This window comes from Oncorhynchus tshawytscha, linkage group LG14 (genome assembly GCF_018296145.1).
Source record: "Oncorhynchus tshawytscha isolate Ot180627B linkage group LG14, Otsh_v2.0, whole genome shotgun sequence".
Taxonomy (NCBI): domain Eukaryota; kingdom Metazoa; phylum Chordata; class Actinopteri; order Salmoniformes; family Salmonidae; genus Oncorhynchus; species Oncorhynchus tshawytscha.
Window position 1 is genome coordinate 46,695,087 of NC_056442.1, and position 22,539 is coordinate 46,717,625.

At 43.0% G+C, this 22,539-nt stretch overlaps 1 protein-coding gene across 3 annotated transcripts; it reads right to left on the reverse strand.

Annotated features, from left to right (window-relative positions):
- Positions 1–9,340: 9,340 nt before the first annotated feature.
- Positions 9,341–22,325, reverse strand: si:ch211-132b12.7 (uncharacterized protein LOC564531 homolog). Of its 3 annotated transcripts, none has more exons than XM_024445528.2 (4): positions 22,110–22,324; positions 12,686–12,862; positions 11,378–11,571; positions 9,341–10,800 (listed from the first exon to the last, which is right to left on the reverse strand). In XM_024445528.2, the coding sequence occupies exons 2-4, from the start codon at positions 12,852–12,854 to the stop codon at positions 9,580–9,582; spliced, it is 1,584 nt and encodes a 527-aa protein (XP_024301296.1). In that variant the 5' UTR covers positions 12,855–12,862; positions 22,110–22,324; the 3' UTR covers positions 9,341–9,579. The 3 variants fall into 3 exon arrangements, with proteins under 3 accessions (XP_024301296.1, XP_024301295.1, XP_024301297.1); XM_024445527.2 differs by lacking the exon at positions 22,110–22,324 and adding an exon at positions 14,296–14,834; XM_024445529.2 differs by lacking the exon at positions 12,686–12,862 and having other exon boundaries at positions 22,110–22,325.
- Positions 22,326–22,539: the final 214 nt, after the last annotated feature.

The following is a 22,539-nucleotide window of genomic DNA, read 5'->3' on the forward strand; positions in this document are numbered from 1 at the left end:
CTCCAGAGCCTTTCCGTTCACCTTCCCACTCCTGGGCCAGACTACACTCAATCATATGACCCACTGAAGAGATGAGTCTTCAGTAAAGACTTAAAGGTTGAGACCGAGTTTGCGTCTCTGACATGGGTAGGCAGACCATTCCATAAAAATGGAGCTCTATAGGAGAAAGCCCTGCCTCCAGCTGTTTGCTTAGAAATTCTAGGGACAATTAGGAGGCCTGCGTCTTGTGACCGTAGCGTACGTGTAGGTATGTACAGCAGGACCAAATCAGAGAGATAGGTAGGAGCAAGCCCATGTAATGCTTTGTAGGTTAGCAGTAAAACCTTGAAATCAGCCCTTGCTTTGACAGGAAGCCAGTGTAGAGAGGCTAGTACTGGAGTAATATGATCAAATTTTTTGGTTCTAGTCAGGATTCTAGCAGCCGTATTTAGCACCAACTGAAGTTTATTTAGTGCTTTATCCGGGTAGCTGGAAAGTAGAGCATTGCAGTAGTCTAACCTAGAAGTGACAAAAGCATGGATTAATTTTTCTGCATCATTTTTGGACAGAAAGTTTCTGATTTTTGCAATGTTACGTAGATGGAAAAAAGCTATCCTTGAAATGGTCTTTATATGTTCTTCAGAAGAGAGATCAGGGTCCAGAGTAACGCCGAGGTCCTTCACAGTTTTATTTGAGACGACTGTGCAACCATTAAGTGCAACCATTAATTGTCAGAGTCAACAGAAGATCTCTTTGTTTCTTAGGACCTAGAACAAGCATCTCTGTTTTGTCCGAGTTTAAAAGTAGAAAGTTTGCATCCATCCACTTCCTTATGTCTGAAACACATGCTTCTAGCAAGGGCAATTTTGGGGCTTCACCATGTTTCATTGAAATGTACAGCGGTGTGTCATCCGCATAGCAGTGAAAGTTAACATGATGTTTTCGAATAACATCCCCAAGAGGTAAAATATATAGTGAAAACAATAGTGGTCCTAAAACGGAACCTTGAGGAACACTGAAATTTACAGAGGATTTGTCAGAGGACAAACCATTCACAGAGACAAACTGATATCTTTCCGACAGATAAGATCTAAACCAGGCCAGAACTTGTCAGTGTAGACCAATTTGGGTTTCCAATCTCTCCAAAAGAATGTGGTGATCGATGGTATCAAAAGCAGCACTAAGGTCTAGGAGCACGAGGACAGATGCAGAGCCTCGGTCCGATGCCATTAAAATGTAATTTACCACCTTCACAAGTGCCGTCTCAGTGCTATGATGGGGTCTAAAACCAGACTGAAGCATTTCGTATACATTGTCTTCAGGAAGGCAGTAAGTTGCTGCGCAACAGCCTTTTCTAAAATTTTTGAGAGGAATGGAAGATTCAATATAGGCCGATAGTTTTTTATATTTTCTGGGTCAAGGTTTGGCTTTTTCAAGAGAGGCTTTATTACTGCCACTTTTAGTGAGTTTGGTACACATCCGGTGGATAGAAAGCCGTTTATTATGTTCAACATAGGAGGGCCAAGCACAGGAAGCAGCTCTTTCAGTCGTTTAGTTGGAATAGGGTCCAGTATGCAGCTTGAAGGTTTAGAGGCCATGATTATTTTCATCATTGTGTCGAGAGATATATTACTAAAACACTTGAGCGTCTCTCTTAATCCTAGGTCCTGGGAGAGTTGTGCAGACTCAGGACAACTGAGCTTTGAAGGAATACGCAGATTTGAAGAGGAGTCCGTAATTTGCTTTCTAATAATCATAATCTTTTCCTCAAAGAAGTTCATGAATTTATCACTGCTAAAGTGAAAGTCATCCTCTCTTGGGGAATGCTGCTTTTTAGTTAGCTTTGCGACAGTATCAAAAAGGAATTTTGGATTGTTCTTATTTTCCTCAATTAAGTTAGAAAAATAGGATGATCGAGCAGCAGTAAGGGCTCTTCGGTACTGCACGGTACTGTCTTTCCAAGCTAGTCGGAAGACTTCCAGTTTGGTGTGGCGCCATTTCCGTTCCAATTTTCTGGAAGCTTGCTTCAGAGCTCGGGTATTTTCTGTGTACCAGGGAGCTAGTTTCTTATGAGAAATGTTTTTAGTTTTTAGGGGTGCAACTGCATCTAGGGTATTGCGCAAGGTTAAATTGAGTTCCTCAGTTAGGTGGTTAACTGATTTTTGTCCTCTGGCGTCCTTGGGTAGACAGAGGGAATCTGGAAGGACATCAAGGAATCTTTGTGTTGTCTGTGTATTTATAGCACGACTTTTGATGTTCCTTGGTTGGGGTCTGAGCAGATTATTTGTTGCAATTGCAAACGTAATAAAATGGTGGTCCGATAGTCCAGGATTATGAGGAAAAACATTAAGAGCCACAACATTTATTCCATGGGACAAAACTAGGTCCAGCGTATAAAACCCACTGAGTTGATGATGGCTCCGAAAGCCTTTTGGAGTGGGTCTGTGGACTTTTCCATGTGAATATTAAAGTCACTAAAGATTAGAATATTATCTGCTATGACTACAAGGTCTGATAGGAATTCAGGGAACTCCGTGAAGAACGCTGTATATGGCCCAGGAGGCCTGTAAACAGTAGCTATAAAAAGTGATTGAGTAGGCTGCATATATTTCATGAATAGAAGCTCAAAAGACGAAAACGTCATTTTTTTTTTGTAAATTGAAATTTGCTATCGTAAATGTTAGCAACACCTCCGCCTTTGCGGGATGCACGGGGGATATGGTCACTAGTGTAGCCAGGAGGTGAGGCCTCATTTAACACAGTAAATTCATCAGGCTTAAGCCATGTTTCAGTCAGACCAATCACATCAAGATTATGATCAGTGATTAGTTCATTGACTATAATTGCCTTTGAAGTAAGGGATCTAACATTAAGTAGCCCTATTTTGAGATGTGAGGTATCATGATCTCTTTCAATACTGACAGGAATGGAGGAGGTCTTTATCCTAGTGAGAATGCTTAGGCGAACACCGCCATGTTTAGTTTTGCCCAACCTAGGTCGAGGCACAGACACGGTCTCAATGGTGATAGCTGAGCTGACTACACTGACTGTGCTAGTGGCAGACTCCACTATGCTGGCAGGCTGGCTAACAGCCTGCTGCCTGGCCTGCACCCTATTTCATTGTGGAGCTAGAGGAGTTAGAGCCCTGTCTATGTTGGTAGATAAGATGAGAGCACCCCTCCAGCTAGGATGGAGTCCGTCACTCCTCAGCAGGTCAGGCTTGGTCCTGTTTGTGGGTGAGTCCCAGAAAGAGGGACAATTATCTACAAATTCTATCTTTTGGGAGGGGCAGAAAACAGTTTTCAACCAGCGATTGAGTTGTGAGACTGCTGTAGAGCTCATCACTCCCCCTAACTGAGAGGGGGCCAGAGACAATTACTCGATGCCGACACATCTTTCTAGCTGATTCTACACTGAAATTACCCTTGCCTAACGATTGCGTCTGAAGCTGGGCTTGTAGCACAGCTATCCTCGCCGTAAGGCGAGTACAGCGACTGCAATTAGAAGGCATCATGTTAATGTTACTACTTAGCTTCGGCTGTTGGAGGTCCTGACGAATCGTGTCCAGATAAAGCGTCCGGAGTGAAAAAGTTGAGGAAAAAAAATATATATATATATATAAACGGTAATTAAAAAGTAAAAACCGTAAAAGTTGTCAGGTAGCAAAATAGGTTGGCAACAAAAAGCACAGCAACTCGAAAACAAGTCTGCAAGTTGAGTGATGAGCCTAGGTAACGCATGGAAGTTCCCCTACCTCTGCTACAAAAATGGTGGAGTCCATGAAGGAGAAGGTGCACTGGTTATTCAAATGATGATCAGCTGAACAAATGAGGAACTTAGACCATTTAAATGCATGTATCATACATTATGTTCTCTCTACCTGATTGGAGGCCTGTGTTGACTTCCACTCTCAAACCAGACAGATGAACTCAACCTTTGCAGCCACTGAATTCTGGGAGTAAGTTTACGGATGCAACATACAGTGAGGAAAAAAAGTATTTGATCCCCTGCTGAGTTTGTATGTTTGCCCACTGACAAAGAAATGATCAGTCTATAATTGTAGTGGTAGGTTTATTTGAACAGCGAGAGACAGAATAACAAGAAAAAAATCCAGTAAAACGCATGTCAAAAATGTTATAAATTGATTTGCATTTTAATGAGGGAAATAAGTATTTGACCCCCTCTCAATCAGAAAGATTTCTGGCTCCCAGGTGTCTTTTATGCAGGTAACGAGCTGAGATTAGGAGCACACTCTTAAAGGGATTGCTCCTAATCTCAGTTTGTTACCTGTATAAAAGACACCTGTCCACAGAAGCAATCAATCAGATTTCAAACTCTCCACCATGGCCAAGACCAAGGAGCTCTCCAAGGATGTCAGGGACAAGATTGTAGACCAACACAAGGCTGGAATGGGCTACAAGACCATCGCCAAGCAGCTTGGTGAGAAGGTGACAACAGTTGTTGGTGCGATTATTCGCAAATGGAAAAGAAGAACTGTCAATCTCCCTCAGCCTGGGGCTCCATGCAAGATCTCACCTCGTGGAGTTGCAATGATCATGAGAACGGAGAGGAATCAGCCCATGGGAGGATCTTGTCAATGATCTCAAGGCAGCTGGGACCATAGTCACCAAGAAAACAATTGGTAACACAGTACGCCGTGAAGGACTGAAATCCTGCAGCTCCCGCAAAGGCCCCCTGAACATCTGAATGATTCAGAGGACAATTGGGTGAAAGTGTTGTGGTCAGATGAGACCAAAATGGAGCTCTTTGGCATCAACTCGCCGTGTTTGGGAGGAGGAATGCTGCCTATGACCCCAAGAACACCATGAGAACCTCCTTCTCTCAGCCAGGGCATTGAAAATGGGTCGTGGATGGATATTCCAGCATGACCCAAAACACACGGCCAAGGCAACAAAGGAGTGGCTCAAGAAGAAACACATTAAGGTCCTGGAGTGGCCTAGCCAGTCTCCAGACCTTAATCCCACAGAAAATCTGTGGAGGGAGCTGAAGGTTTGAGTTGCCAAACGTCGGCCACGACACCTTAATGACTTGGAGAAGATCTGCAAAGAGGAGTGGGACAAAATTCCTCCTGAGATGTGTGCAAACCTGGTGGCCAACTACAAGAAAAGTCTGACCTCTGTGATTGCCAACAAGGGTTTTGCCACCAAGTACTAAGTCATATTTTGTAGAGGGGTCAAATACTTATTTCTCTCATTAAAATGCAAATCCATTTCTAACATTTTTGACATGCGTTTTTCTGGATTTTTGTTGTTGTTATGCTGTCTCTCACTGTTCAAATAAACCTACCATTAAAATTATAGACTGATCATTTCTTTCATGGGCAAACGTGGGCAAACGTACAAAATCAGCAGGGGATCAAAGATCATCCAGTTGGCCACAACATTAAAGACCATGTTTGTTTGTGTGGGGGGGGGGTCAGGTGCTGCTGTGTCTCACCCCTCTCGCTGTGTCTCTCTCTCACTGTGTGTGTCTGTGTAGCTGTGATCTACTCAAACCGCTCTTCTCTTGTCCCCAGAGTGGGATGTATGTGTTCCAGTTGTTTGACTACTATGCCTGTAACGGAACCCGTCTGCTCTTCCTCTCTGTGTTCGAGGCCATGGAATGGATATTTGGTGAGGCTGATCAAAATACACGGCTCAAAAAAATAAAGGGAACACTTAAACAACACAATGTAACTCCAAGTCAACCACACTTCTGTGAAATCAAACTGTCCACATAGGTAGCAACACTGATTGACAATACATTTCACATGCTGTTGTGCAAATGGAATAGACAACAGGTGGAAATTATAGGCAATTAGCAAGACACCCCCAATAAAGGAGTGGTTCTGCAGGTGATAACCACAGACCACTTCTCAGTTCCTATGCTTCCTGGCTGATGTTTTGGTCACTTTTGAATGCTGGCGGTGTTTTCACTCTAGTGGTAGCATGAGACGGAGTCTACAACCCACACAAGTGGCTCGGGTAGTGCAGCTCATCCAGGATGGCACATCAATGCGAGCTGTGGCAAGAAGGTTTGCTGTGTCTGTCAGCGTAGTGTCCAGAGCATAGAGGCGCTACCAGGAGACAGGCCAGTACATCAGGAGACGTGGAGGAGGCCGTAGGAGGGCAACAACCCAGCAGCAGGACCGCTACCTCCGCCTTTGTGCAAGGAGGAGCACTGCCAGAGCCCTGCAAAATGACCTCCAGCAGGCCACAAATGTGCATGTGTCTGCTCAAACGGTCAGAAACAGACTCCATGAGGGTGGTATGAGGGCCCAACGTCCACAGGTGGGGGTTGTGCTTACAGCCCAACACCGTGCAGGACATTTGGCATTTGCCAGAGAACACCAAGATCGGCAAATTCGCCACTGGCGCTCTGTGCTCTTCACAGATAAAAGCAGGTTCACACTGAGCACGTGACAGAGTCTGGAGACGCCGTGGAGAACGTTCTGCTGCCTGCAACATCCTCCAGCATGACCGGTTTGGCGGTGGGTCAGTAATGGTGTGGGGTGGCATTTATTTGGGGGGCCGCACAGCCTTCCATGCGCTCGCCAGAGGTAGCCTGACTGCCATTAGGTACCGAGATGAGATCCTTAGACCCCTTGTGAGACCATATGCTGGTGCGGTTGGCCCTGGGTTCCTCCTAATGCAAGACAATGCTAGACCTCATGTGGCTGGAGTGTGTCAGCAGTTCCTGCAAGAGGAAGGCATTGATGTTATGGACTGGCCCGCCCGTTCCCCAGACCTGAATCCAATTGAGCACATCTGGGACATCATGTCTCGCTCCATCCACCAACGCCACGTTGCACCACAGACTGTCCAGGAGTTGGCGGATGCTTTAGTCCAGGTCTGGGAGGAGATCCCTCAGGATACCATCCACCACCTCATCAGGAGCATGCCCAGGCGTTGTAGGGAGGTCATACAGGCACGTGGAGGCCACACACACTACTGAGCCTCATTTAGACTTGTTTTAAGGACATTACATCAACGTTGGATCAGCCTGTAGTGTGGTTTTCTACTTGAATTTTGAGTGTGTCTCCAAATCCAGACCTCCATGGGTTGATACATTTGATTTCCATTGATAATATTTGTGTGATTTTGTTGTCAGCACATTCAACTATGTAAAGAAAAAAGTATTTAATAAGAATATTTCATTCATTCAGATCTAGGATGTGTTATTTTAGTGTTCCCTTAATTTTTTTGAGCAGTGTATATTGGTCACATACACGTGTTTAGCAGATGTTATAACTAACTTGGAATATATTTCTGTCAATGATTGAATGCCCTCTTTTATGTCCAATAAAATATATATAAAGCATATATTTACAAACATACACTTGCTTTACACAAGCAACTTGAAATGATGGTAGTATTCTCAACAGCAACAAAAACAACTGATTTGGAGTTACTTTAAATGTTAAAAGTATATCTTGATGTTGAAGAAATCCTAATTTCCTCTCGTCTCTCCCAGGTGTCATTTATCTGCTCTCTGGTGGAGTACCAGCACCTGACCTTCAACCGCTCGTATGTGTACCCAGGATGGGTGTATGTTCTGGGCTGGCTGTTGGCCCTCTCCTCCATCGTCCTGGTCCCCGTGGGGGCCCTGCTACAGATCTGCACCGGGACAGGCAGTCTTAGAGGTGAGAGTGTGACTGACCTGTGACTGGTGTTCAAAAACAGTTTTCTTCATGGATTGGTCATAGGATAATTATGTTTAAAGGATCAAATTGGAGGACTTATAGATCTGAAATTATTTTTGTAAACTGAGTGGGTAGGTATAATTTATTCACTGCAAAATGACCATAAAGTATTGAAGAAACCAACTAACTCACTTAAATCATTAACCATTAAAGTTTTGACATATTGATGTGCTGACTTTCCCCTCAACTCACCAGCATTTCCTCCACCTGTGTCGGCTGGACCATGACCTCCGGCTGACCAGCTGGACCATGACCTCCGGCTGACCCGGGAATAGAAAGACTAAGCCGGAGCACATGACCTCTGGAGCAGAGATGGAGATACTCATGACCGCAGCAGGGGAGACCACAGACAAATTAACTGACACACACCTAGAAAAGCTTCTGTGTCAAAGTTCTTTGTATACTGATCATTTATCTTAACACAACACCTAGCTGGACTCTTGTATCCTTACCAACATGTTGAGAGAATACCATTGATAATGAACAATGGCGCATTTTTCAATACAGTGTCATCATGTTCCATATTTGAACAGTGTGTCACCACAATACATTTGAAAGAACATAGCCCAAGCACAGAGCGAGCAACCTAGAGACAATGCAGATTGTCATTGTACTAAACAAAACACAATGTTCTTTCAACTGTCCCAGCTCAAGGCTTAACATGGGTTACTGGCAGCTCATGACGTACTTCCTGAAGTCACTCCAGTTTACATGGTAGCAGTTGTAGTCACTACTAAAAGGTCATCTCATTCTGTCAGTTTCTTATTATGAAAGACCATTTTTGGCCAATATAAAGCAACTCTTTAACTAATAGTATTTTTGTTACGTAAATTTGTGCTTTACCTCAATTACATTTTAATAATACTTATTAGACATCAGAAACATTGGTGAATTCCCCACAAAATGATGCTTATCTAAAAACACAAATTAAAGTAGATTAAAAAATAAACTGTCTTTATGTAAGATATGCGTGTACTGGAATTCCCTTGGATGAGACTCAAGAAGCAAACACATACACATCTGCTGTTGTCAATAGTAAAACAATCAAAGACCAATGTTAATACATCATTCCCTGGTAGGATCTCCAAGATCCTGAATGAGATAGCCTTTTATGTTTCAATGACATCTTTAACCATACGATACGGTTATACACAGAGTGTACACATTAGGAATATTGAGTTCCACCCCCTTGTGCCTTCAGAACAGCCTCAATTCATCAGGGCATGGACTCTACAAGGAGTGGAAAGCGTTCCACAGGGATGCTGGCCCATGTCGACTCCAATGTATCACACAGTTGTGTCAAGTTGGCTGGATGTCCTTTGGTTGGTGAACCATTCTTGATACACATGGGAAACTGTTGAGTGTGAAAAACCCAGCAGTGTTGCAGTTCTTGACACACTCAAACCAGTGTGCCTGGCACCTACTACCATAGCCTGTTGTTCAAAGGCACTTAAAAATCCTTCTTTAACCGGTGTTCTCCCCTTCATCTACACTAACTGATTGAGGTGTATTTAACAGATGACATAAATAAGGGATCATAACTTTCACCTGAATTTACCTGGTCAGTCTGTTTTATATATGGCAAATACAAAAAGAATGTACATTGTCAGTATAATTTCTCTATACGTAGTGAAGTTCATCCAAAAGCACGTCTTGATATTCAGCTCACTAAAAGGTAAGCTGAAGCTGAGTTCTTATGGCAGGCAATGAGTAGTACTCAGACGCTGTGCAGAAATACACAGTGTGGCATAGTGCCATTCTGTCGACATTGTCTCACGCGTCATTAAACCTTCAACCTCTTCCCCTCAGCCACTCTAGGAATTTCGTTGGAGCTGAAGTGAAGTGACTGTTAGAGGGTTACAAACTGGCCGGATGCCCTGCCTTTCCTTGGGCAGGTGCTAGAGAAGACCACCATGGGTGGAACTGTCAGGGGGCATGATGGTGACTGTCTCAGGGGGTTTGGCACTGGCCTGCCCAGAGTGAGAGCGGGACGTGGTGACGCTGACTGGAGAATGCTGTGACAGGGAAACAGGGCAGTACTGTGGGAGCATATCTGACATGGGGGCCAGGAGGGACGAGGGTGGGACCGGGGCCTCCACCCCATTGTGGGTATGAGTGGCAATATTAGGGTCAACTGAGTCTCTCTTGAAACTGGTGTCCCCTCCCACTCCTGGCTCTGGACTAGAAGTGTTGTGATCCTCTTCCCTCCCCAGGTTCTTGAGGCTGGGATAGCAGCCTGACTGAGCCATAGCCTGGTGTATCCTCTCCCAGCCAGCGTTGGCTGTGTTGGCATTGGGGTCGTTATTATCAGGGTCATTGTTATAGGGGTTGTTGTTTTGGTGGTTGGCGGCCTGGTACAGCAGCTGTGTGTGCTGGCGGAGCTGGGCGATGTCTCGGTCTGTGGCATTGCTCTGGCGGAGGAGGTCCTGGGTGCGCAGCGTGATGTCAAGCAGGCCTGACTGGCTTAGGATGCCCACCGTGTTCAGGAAGCGCCTGTCGCGCGCCGCACTGAACAGGGACAGGCCTGGACCGTGCCTGCTAGGCCACCTCCTGGCCAAGAGGGGAGAGGAGCCACCGGAAGAGGAGTATGAGGAGGCAGTGGTGATGTCGGAGCTGGACATAGAGCGGGAGACAAAGCTGGAAAGTGTGGAAGGAGAGCAGGGGCTGGGGGAGCGGGAGGAGGCAGGGCTCCTCCAGTGGGACAGGCTTCTCTTGGGGTCTGGCTGCTTGCGGACATGTTTTCTGGATGGTGTCAGTAAGTGAGTAGTAGTGGACACCTCATCCCTCTTGTCCTCTGTACACATCCTCTTGTCCTGGCTCTGGTCCTCCCTGCCAGTCCCCTTACCATGGGGGTCCACTGGGGTTATGTCTGATGGCTTCTTACTGGGATGGGGAGCGATACGAGGGTAGGACTTAAGAATGGGCAGGTAGGTTCTGCTTTTTGTTTTCATAGCTGTGCTGTCAGATCTCCAGGACTGTGTTCTGTTGGGCTTTGGGGATGCGGCCGAGGCTTCACTGGGCTGCTGGACCAGGATCACATGACAGGGGCCAGAGTCATTGGAGCTTCCTCCTCTGTTCTCCCAGTTTAGCTGGTTCTGGAGGTGATGGTCTGAGCCATTCTGGGGGGGGGGGAATATGAAGGGAAGATGAGAAAAAGAGAGGCAACTCCTCATGCTAACACATAAAAAAGGGCAACTTATTTGAGCGGACTTGCTGTAAGAGGATTGTGAACAAGGATGAGTTTGGTGCCATCAAATACATCCCTAAAACCATTTGGTCAATCTGGTTCACAGTGACATTTATTAGACAACTCATTTCCAGGTGCTTTCTTCCTCACACTCTGTCCCTGTCACCTCCTCTTCCTCCTCCACCTGTAACCCCCTCTACCTCCTCCACCTGTCCCCATCACCTCCTCTTCCACCTGTAACCCCCTATTCCTCCTCCACCTGTAACCCCCTCTTCCTCCTCCGCCTCTCCCCTCCTCTTCCTCCTGTCCCCTCCTCTATTTCTGTATCCATTTCTCCTTTTTTATTTGTTACTCCGTTTAGTTTGGCTGTCCTATGATTGGCCACCTCCTGCCATGTCTTTCTTCACAGTTTCATGCTCTAGTCAAGCTACCTCTTCAATTAGGAACATTTTGTTTACTTTATCAATTGACTACTGAAATGGAACTGACCTCAAGCCTGCCTCCCTCACCTGTTTGAGCACCACGTTCCTGATGATGAATATGGGGGTGAGGTCGGGGCTGGGGACCAGGGTGTGATTCTCCTGGAGAGGGGCCTGCTCGGGCTTGACTTGGCTCTGTAGACCCTCCCTTCCCCTGGGCTCACTCATGCTGCTGCCCTGGTCCTCTCTATCCGCATGGAGCCAGTCTGTGCAGCTGTTGTTGTCTGGAGAGAGAGAGAGAGAGAGAGAGAGAGAGAGAAAGAGAGAGAGAGAGAGAGAGAGAGAGAGAGAGAATAGAGGGTGAGAGAGAGAGAGGGAGAGAGGGACCAGGGTGAGATTCTCCTGAGAGAGAGAGAGAGGAGAGAGAGAGAGAGGGCTCACTCACGCTGAGAGCCCTGGTCCTCTCTAGATGGAGCCAGAAGAAAGAGAGTTGAGAAGAGAAGAGAGAGAGAGAGAGAGAGAAGAGAGAGAAGAGAAGAGAGAGAAGAGAAGAGAGAGAGAGAGAGAGAGAGAGATGAGTGTAAAGAATTGAAGAAATACAGATGGATTGAAGGGGAATACAGGGGGGATGGGAGCTGTCCTCACAAGAAATTTGACAATTTATTTTATACCGTTTCCCACTGGTTACTGAGTGAGTCATGTGTACCTGTGAGGTCATACTCACAAGTCATCATGGACAGTAATCTAGTACTCCTCATGAAGGAATTCATGGAATTCTATCAGCAATACTACTGAGTAGAGGGCCAGTGAGCATGTAGACTATACGTGTGTCCTTCTCTATCTAGGAATACAACACCTCAGACTGGTTGCACGTCACATACTTGTCATTTTGTAGTCAGTAATTCATCCTATTGGAAGCTGTGACTTGCACTGCCTGGCCTGTGTAACACTGTGTCACCCTGTGTCATGACCCCATTATTTTTATTTCTACTTTGCACATTCTTCCACTGCAAATCTACCATTCCAGTGTTTTACTTGCTATATTGTATTTACTTTGCCACCATGGCCTTTTTTTTGCCTTTACCTCCCTTATCTCACCTCATTTGCTCACATCGTATATAGACCTTTTCTACTGTATTATTGACTGTATGTTCGTTTTACTCCATGTGTAACTCTGTGTCGTTGTATGTGTCGAACTGCTTTGCTTTATCTTGGCCAGGTCGCAATTGCAAATGAGAACTTGTTCTCAACTTGCCTACCTGGTTAAATAAAGGTGAAATAAATACAATTTTTAAAAAATGATGGTCACACTGTCTGGCAGTGTGAGAGTTTACAGGAAATACATTGGAGTGAGAAAGAGCGAGGGGGTGGGTGAGTCTCCGGAACGTTCTCCCTCACCCGAATATCCAGAATCTTTTTCAGATCCACAGCGAGAGCCTCTTCTGTTGGACTCTGTGTCTGCAGTACTCCTTGAGGCCAGCAGGGTGGCAGTGTTGCTCCTGTCCTCTGCATTCTTACTGTATGCACGTGGCTCTCGCCCACTTAGACAAGCCTGTTCCAGAGGCATACTGCGTCCTGGAGGAGAACCAAATACACCACTGAGTAACATTTCCCTGGAATATGTTTTAAAATGCATCGGCCTATGGTACTTCAAAAAAGCTACTCTCATTAAAATAGAAAGACCTTGGTTCCAAGCAGCAGAAAAAAATAAAAACTCCTCACTGAATATTTTTACGTGTTGAAATGACATTATGCTGCTGGATACATAATCTCTGATTTAGCTCCTCCTCCTTAGTCACTTCTCCCTCCTCAGCTTGTTCCCTTTGCCTGGCTCCTCCTCTTCACTCCTAGATACATCAGGGTCCCGTGTGTGTGGACTGTATGTGCATGCCGCGAGAATAGTGGGGGGTGCTATGTGTGTTTGGTAATATCACATCCACCCACTAATTAAACATCACCATGACAAAATACACAGTTTTTGCAAGTATTGACCAGGCATGATGGGAGATGTTAAATCATGGTGGTTACCATGGACATGATCATGAGAGCTTCAGAAGTGATTTAGCACATGAGTGGGATTAGTCTTTAGAGCGGTATACTGTATGTGGATGCAAATGTGGTTCTTTATGTAACACTGTGTCACCCTATAGGTCAACCCTGTTCTGACAGACATGTTTACACAATTTGGCATTTCCTCCCTCCATTTCTCTTTCCCCAAAATCTTTGAATTTTCTCTGTTTGAGTGAGAGTATCTTATGTCCAGGATAAGAGAGAGAGAGAGAAAAAAGCCCCATGGTTCTGACCATTAGACTACCCACACTGTCAGCTGAATTTCAACTGTCGAGGAAAACCCATTTATCTCGTGGAGAAGAGCTTTAAGTCAGTCATGGGACTTGTAAGCAGAAATATTGGTTAAAAATCAATGTAATAAACAATAGCTGACAAAATGAAATATATTTGCACCTCAAGCTTTTTAGAGGGGCACAAAGTAACGTTGTGCGACTATATAGCCCCCTGAGAACTGACACTTTCTTGTACATGATGATACCCAATGGCAGGTTTTATGACGTTCCGACTAAGCAATGGTTTATAGGTAACTTTCTGTGGTGTTATTTTGTAAACAATAGGCCACTAGGACAAACGTGTATGATGGGTATCAAACGTGCGCTGTCACAACTTGGGGCTCCTCCCCTTTCCCTTATGTAACGTCACAACTTCGGCAGAGCAGACAAACTCTATTGCTTTACACATTAACAAACGCGATATACCAAACGCACGAAATAAGTCAGGAATAATTAGGCCTAATAAATAAATCAAAGAAATAACATGACAACTATATTTGTCAAATGTTTAAATACTTGCTTAAGTATGGTCAGCAGGTTTAAATCAGGTCAAAAAGTCCACATATAAAGCAACTGTGGTCAGTGCACCTTTTACATTAAATTATCGTTTCAAAAGTCTCCGTCTCAAAGTATATATATATTTTTAAAAAATCACCAACATCTTACCTCCAATATCAAGTTGGACTCTTTGCCACTGTTGGTTCACTTCACTTGTATAGCGCTCCGTCTCGCCGTATTGTTGGCTAGAGCACCTAATTTCTAGCTCTATCTTTCAACGTTTCCCTTATGTCATGTCATCTATGCGTGTCTATCGCTGCGTTTCTATTACATCTATCTCATTGAATGTATAAACTAGCTAACGGGATGTGAAGACTGCCTGTTGCCTAACGGCTAGATCCTACGCAACGAGTCCCAGATCCAAAATTGATAATCGGTACCCAACCTGAAAATGTCCCCGCCTCCTAGACCTCCCTGCGGGTTTCCACTAGTTGCCACAGCCACAAAGTCTGAATTGGCTACAGGCCTATTGTAAACATTTATGAAAAAAAAGAATGTGCTTTTTGATCGTAATTTAAATTTAAGTATAAGTATATGGTTTAGGTTAAAGTTAGGTTTATAATCGAATTTTAATAAGATACATTGAATAAATATTCAGGGTTTATGACTTTGTGGCTTTCTAGTGACGACCCTTCCCTTGCTAGAATGACAAACGGTTTCCGTCGATATCAAGAGATTGGGGCGGAAGCACAAGTAATCTGGGAGGATGTAGCATAATAAAGACTACTTCGTTTTCTGGGCACGTGTAGGGGTGGGGACCGCATGAGTTTTGAGCTGAAGTGACTGGATGAGAGAGGTGTGACTACAGTGGTGAGGTTTGGGCAGAATATCATAGGGACAGAGATCCTATTAAATTACCTAATTATATGGGGACAAAGCTCTACCTATTCTGTTATTTCTATACCATGTTTCTTTGGGTTACTGGACTTGTATTGTTATACCGTAGGCTACACTAAATTAACAGCCTTTGTAAACTGGACTATTGAGAAAAGAACGACAGGGAAGCATGGTGTGATTTAAAAATAGATACATACATGCATACATGTTTTGCCTTCCCTACAGGGTGAATTAGAAATGCTACATTGTTGCTACATTTCACGTGTCTCTCAGATGTGAAATGTGCCATAGTTCATCAGTCAGCTGGTCCAGAACACATCCACATGGCTGTCGTACGGCAGACTGACGTATTTAACGCTTCTCAGCCAATGACTGCCACGGATCTGTTCGAGCACGTGAGCAGAGCCTAAGAAGGCGGGGTTAGGCAAACGAACACATGCTGCTAGCAGACAGAGCACTGATGGTTCAGTCAGAGAGACGATAGAAACCCGAACAAGTGGTGTAACACAGTTCCACAGGCGGTAACCGTGTGTGGGTAAAGTCACCGCAGAAGACAAGCGGAACTTTAGCGCTGTTAAAGCTAATTGTCTTGCAATTCTTTACATGCTTCCATTATGTGTATTCATGTGATATGAGTGACTCAAATATTACAAAATAACCCATGAGCTAATAAACCTAGCTTAAAAAACAACTGACATGAGCTAGTTGATCTGGACATTTCTGACAAGTTACAAATAGCTACATTTGGGAACAGCTGAGCTATCACACCACGTTTTTTTTCATAAAATGCGATTGGATTTATGTCAACTCCATTACAATTACTGTCCAACAAGTGTTAAGGCCTTTATTTAATTCTAACATTAGATTATTCAAATATGTAATAGAAATCTCCAAACGTTTTGGTTGTATAGCACTATTAAATGCCACAGGGCTAATTTCGTTAGAATTTTGGCATGTTTTTCCTAGATTTAGAACATAAAACATTTATAAAGCGAACATCCCTTAAGTCTAGCACAGCAAAGAAGTCAATTGTTTAAGCAGATGTTGCACAACAGTGATGACCATATTTCTTCAAATATAAATAGATATTCAAGGCACTTTTGCCCTCGAAAACAACAATTTTATACAAACATTGGTAAAATATGGAAATTCATTTGAAAATCCCAAACAAAAACAACTATTCTCCGATCTTTCAGCACTGACGCGGTTGACGTTAGCCAAAAATCTGCCGGAGTTGACAAAACATGAATTTTATCATGTGGAAACCCTAGACCCACTCTAATTTGCATACCGCCCCAACAGATCCACAGATGATGCAATCTCTATTGCACTCCACACTGCCCTTTCCCACCTGGACAAAAGGAACACCTATGTGAGAATGCTATTCATTGACTACAACTTAGCATTCAACCCCATAGTGCCCTCAAAGCTCATCAATAAGCTAAGGACCCTGGGACTAAACATCTCCCTCTGCAACTGGATCCTGGACTTCCTGACGGGCCGCCCACAGGTGGTAAGGGTAGGTAATAACACATCCGCCACACTGATGCTCAACACAGCGGCCCCTCAGAGGTGCGTGCTCAGTCCCATCCTGTACTCCCTGTTCACTCATGACTTTACGGCCAGGCACGACTCCAACACCATCATTAAGCTTGCAGATGACAACAGTGATCACAGACAACGACGTGACAGCCTATAGGGAGGAGGTCAGAGACCTGGCTGTATGGTGCCAGGACAACAACCACTCCCTCAACGTGATCAAGACAAAGAAGAAGATTGTGGACTACAGGAAAAAGAGGACCGAGCACACCCTCATTCTCATCGACGGGGCTGCAGTGGAGCAGATTGAGAGCTTCACGTTCCTTGGTGTCCACATCACCAACAAACTAACATGGTCCAAGCACACCAAGACAGTTGTGAAGAAGGCACAACAAAACCTATTCCCCAGGAGACTGAAAAGATTTGGCATGGGTCGTCAGATTCTCAAAAGGTTCTACAGCTGCAGCATCGAGAACATCCTGACTGGTTGCATCACTGCCTAGTATGGCAACTGCTCGGCCTTCGACCGCAAGGCACTACCTTTTGTAGTGTGAAAGGCCCAGTATATCACTGGGGTCAAGCTTCCTGCCACCCAGGATCTCAATAACAGGCGGTGTCAGAGGAAGGCCATCAAAATTGTCAAAGACTCCAGCCGCCCTAGTCATAGACTGTTCTCTCTGCTACCGCAAGGCAAGCAGTACCGGAGGGGCCAAGTCTAGGTCCAAGAGGCTTCTAAACAGCTTCTACCCCCAAGCCACAAGTCTCCTTGGGGAAGAAGCGGTTTCTAATCAAATGGCTACGCAGACTATTTGCAATGCCCCAACCCCCTCTTTTACACTGCTGCTACTCTCTGTTGTTATCATCTATGCATAGTCACTTTAATAACTCTACCTACAGTTGAAGTCAGAAGTTTACATACACCTTAGCCAAATACATTTAAGCTCAGTTTTTCACAATCCTTGACATTTAATCCTTGTAAACATTCCCTGTTTGAGGTCAGTTAGGATCACCACTTTATTTTAAGAAGGTGAAATGTCAGAATAATAGTAGAGAGAATGATTTATTTCAGCTTTTATTTCTTTCATGTAACAAAGATCCCAGAAATGTTCCATATCCACAAAAAGCTTATTTCTCTCCAATTTTAGGCACAAATTTGTTTACATCCCTGTTAGTGAGCATTTTTCCTTTGCCATGATAATCCATCCACCTGACAGGTGTGGCATATCAAGATGCTGAATAAACAGCATGATCATTACACAGGTGCCCCTTGTGCTGGGGACAATAATAGGCCTCTCTAAAATGTGTAGTTTTGTCACACAACACAATGTGTCACAGATGTTTTGAGGGAGTGTGGGTGCTAAGGAGTATTTCTGTTTGTAATTTAGCACTTTTGTGGGGAAAAAAACAATTCTGATTGGCTGGGCCTGGCTCCCAAGTGTCTTCCAGACCCACCCATGGCTGTGCCTGTGCCCAATCATGTGAAATTCATAGATTAGGCCTCATAGATTCACATTCATGAACTGTAAATCAGTAAAATTGAAATTGTTGCATTAATATTTTTGTTCAGTATAATTAGCACAAGGTAGCACACTCAGTCTTCTGTTAACAAGCAATGTGACATGGCCATATGGGAACCCTATATAGGTGCGTATCAATTTTACTTTGTTTTTTGAAAATTATATATTGCTGTTATGAAAGGTAAGGTCTTTATGCTTCATAAACCGTACCCCCATGTGTGTTAGTGTTCACACTTGGTCCCTTTAATCCAATTTTTGTGAACTCAGTGCGGTTCGCTTAATTTTTTTCCCCAGTGTGAACACGCCAAAGGAACTCAGAACGGTCAAGAGACACCGAAGCCAAACGAACTGAGACCACCTCGCTTGAAATCCTTGGTCCAATTCCCTTTTTTAGGTCAATGAAAACACAAAGCTCCCCAGGTTCGCTTGTCATTATTCCCACACCACATGCGAGACTACTGTAAAACAGTTTTCCCTGCCATAACACTACAAAAGAGAAAAGATGTTGGTTGTGCTGCATATCAGCAGGTTTTGTGCATTTTTGTGTGGATTAATTCATGTGAAAAGACATTCTTTGGAGGGGGGAGTGAACCATTAAAAAAGTTATTAGAGCGATACATGGTTGGTAATGGAGTTCTACACTGCCTTTGTGTCCCACATCATTTATATAAATGTTTTTTATTTATTTCACCTTTATTTAACCAGGTAGTCTAGTTGAGAACAAGTTCTCATTTACAACTGTGACCTGGCCAAGATAAAGCAAAGCAGTTCGACACATAACAACACAGAGTTCCACATGGAGTAAAACAAACATACAGTCAATAATACAGTAGAAAAATAAGTCTATATACAATGTGAGCAAATGAGGTGAGATACGGGAGGTAAAGGCAATGAATAGGCCATGGTGGCGAAGTAAATACAAAATAGCAATTAAAACACTGGAATGGTAGATTTGACAGTAGATGAGTGCGCAAAGTAGAAATACTGGGGTGCAAAGGAGCAAAATAAATAAATACAGTAGGGGAAGAGGTAGTGGTTTGGGCTATTTATAGATGGGCTATGTACAGTGTTAACAAGATAATATTGTTAAACAACCAGGTTATCACCAAAATAATTATAATAGTAGCCTTACATTTTATTAATGCCAATACTGTTTTCTATGCTTGTTCTTGCTTAATTCTTTGGGATACAGGTGCACTAGTAGTCAGAAAGGCCCTTATCTTGTGAAGGCAACAGTAGGCCTACATGATTTGATTCATTACACATTTATTATTTGTGGAGCCTACATTACACAAGGCTCCACTTTTTCTTTAACATTACACCATTTTTCACAATGCATTTTATACAAGGCTATGTTGAATTTTATGAGGGTTGACAGATTGGGAGAATTTTTTAAAAATTTTTTTGTGGTATCAAATTAAGGTATTTGGGGAATGGGGATACATTTTATAACTGTGTATTATAATTTCCAAACACATATATATATACACACACACTCACAAACACACACTCACTTTGTTTGTACTCATGTTATAGCCAACTCTCGACTTTTGTATGAATTACTTTTTATCAAATATTTGTATCTAGGTTGTCCGAATTCATTATCTTTAACTGGTTAAACGTTTGTAGTTTGCATGTTTCAATAATGATTAACACGCTTAAATAGTCGTAAATCCCTGCATGATTTAGCTTTTGGTATATTTGGCATTTTAACACACATTCTGTATTTCCACTGAATAAAGCAATAATTAATCATAATAATTAATAATTAATCAAATGTAAATGGACACTACATGTTATAAAAATGAAAATTGCTCTCTGTAAATAAAATGGTCAGAAATGCTCAGCCTGAAGCCATTCGGCTATAATAAGAAATATAAGTTATATCAGCTTAATTTTGTATTTTTATTTACAATCTACAAGGTTATAATATGTTGAGAATAGTGGTGTAGGAGTTTGAAATTGATTCAATACCCTAACCCTAAGCTATGTTCAAAGTCAGCAGAAATACAAGTGATATAACCCCTAACATGAGTTCAGTCTGCCAATGAGAACCAAGAGGGGCCTAACTTCGTCCTTCATGACTGGGAAAGGGCTTGATTCTAGGACATAGGAAATCCCACATCCATCTCATTAGATCAGAACAGGATGGATCAACAGTGATTCACATTACTGGTTTTCATCCTAAAACAAGGATAGTTGTGTTCTGCTGCATGACACACTTTGTCTACCCATATGTGGACCATTGTCAGATTATCTGATATACAAGCTTCAGTAACAGACCACTGTGGTTGTAATAACACTTTAAACAGGTTGTTTTTAAAATGTGTACTGTGTGTTTGTTTTGAGTCCACACTGGTCATTTTACTTATGTAAATGAGATAGTCACAGAAGACTTTCTTCTGAATAACTGGTCAGGGCATAGCACTTTCCATTCCGTTTCAGGCAACTTGGATGTACACCTGTAGTGACTACTTCTGTCACGCCCATTGTTCACTAGATAGATGAATGTAATTACACCCAACACAATGTGAAAAACAGAATGCATCCAACCACTAGATCACATAACTAGACGTGAGCTGGATGTGATCCCAAAGCTGGCACCAATGTAGCAGAGGAAAATGACAGCTGCAACAGGAACTCTAACCAGAGCTCATACTTGGCAAAGTGAGCTGCAACAGGGACTATAACCAGGGCTCATACGTGGTAAAGTGAACTCTAATGGCCGTTGTCACGAAAGCCTAGTACTCCTCTGGGCAGAGGCAGTAGACCTACAATGCTGGAATATGCCTTGTTACAATAGCCTAAGTATATAACATGATTCACATGACCATAATCATCATGAAATTACTTTCGAAGTGCCATAAATGTAAACCAACATAATTCATTATTTTACATGAACCTGTTTAATCTCATTGATATGGCTTAATTGATCATAGATAGTCCAGCCTTGTTATAGTTGCATTTTTTTTGCAGGTCTTCTGTTTCCCTACATTTCTTGTTGAATTCATTTCCCATCATGAACATGTATCCCCATTCATATACATTCATCAATACCCCCCCAAAATGTAATAACACAAATACAGCTTTTTACTCCAACATGACAACCCTCATAAAATCCAACATAGCACCAGTATCCCAAACTATTGTGATACTGTGAAAACAAGCATAGAAAACAGCATTGGCATTAATCAAAAATAAAATGAATGAAGGACACAAAAAAGGCAGTGTAGAACATCATTGTACAAAATGCATTGCTCCAATAACTTCCCGAAAATTGTTCCAAAGTTTGGCCCCCCAAAATGTTTTTTTCCTATGAATCCAGTCGCACAAAACATAGCCTTTTCCTATGAATTTTCACACCAAACAAGCCGCACAAAAACAATCTGCTGAAATACTTTTTGTACATATTCGCACGAATTGAGTGTGAGATTGTGTTGGATGACGATGTGCAGGTTCGAAGGCTTAAAAAAAGTGTGCCGTTTTTGGATGTTGATTAGTGATTGTCAAATGTGTTTAGTTCAGATTATTTGTTTGCAATATGTGACAGAGGCCAACACAGCTTCTTAAACTGATTATTCGATTGTGTGGTTTGAATAGAGTGAGAAAACAAAAGGGGCATTAGTCTACATTGGATGAACACCTTTCATTACAGAATTATATGTAGTAAATTCTTCCAAAATGTAAGTGGTTAGTGTTTATAACATGTTCTGGTGGAATAGAGATCGGTGGAATGGAGGACTAAAATCGGTTATATTAAAGAGGACTATATGTGAAAACACCCTTAACAAAACTCCCCCCATAAAGAAGATGCCTTCGTGTAATGGAACTGAGCGTCATGATCAAGGGCTACACATTTTCTAGGAAACAAGTCCCAACTCCAGAAAATTCATATTCCATTTTTTTTACTTGGAAAGGGATCAACAAACACGCAGCTGTGGGTCACCTGCGCGTATTTAAATGTTTGGACACTTTATGGGACGTTAAACATACTAAACTTTACGCATCCTATTTAAACTTTTAACTCACCTTTGTGTGTAAGTACAGCAGTGGCATGGAATCGCAGAATACGGTTTTGGCCATGATGCTTCGAACCGGAGACTGTACATTCACTTAAGAGGCCCTGCAGCTACTTGAAACGACGAGGGATGGCGGATGAGAAACGAGAGATAAAAAGTCAGCATTATTTTAGGGTCCTAAAACACACGTGATTGACTAATTGGGCGTGGGCACGTAGATATCACGACTTGCATGTGCGTGACTGATGCATGATCAGTTCACAGCCATATATATATATATATTATTTTTTTTTCAGTATGAAGTTGGCTGATGAGGAATAAGGTTGGTCAATTAGGTGTTTGGTAAACTGGGCAGAGTCAATTAGCCTACATTAATCAACTTGAAATTCAAAACATTTACAATACTATGCTTGCTTTATTGGTTTATTTGCATGGAAATT

What these genes read in the sequence shown, in the direction of transcription:
- si:ch211-132b12.7 (XM_024445528.2), bottom strand. Translation starts at nt 12,854, where the DNA reads ATGCCTCTGGAACAGGCTTGTCTAAGTGGGCGAGAGCCACGTGCATAC. An exon ending in AAAAGATTCTGGATATTCGG is followed by an intron (nt 11,572 to 12,685) that starts GTGAGGGAGAAC and finishes CTCTCTCTCCAG; the next exon opens with ACAACAACAGCTGCACAGAC. An exon ending in GGAACGTGGTGCTCAAACAG is followed by an intron (nt 10,801 to 11,377) that starts GTGAGGGAGGCA and finishes CCCCCCCCCCAG; the next exon opens with AATGGCTCAGACCATCACCT.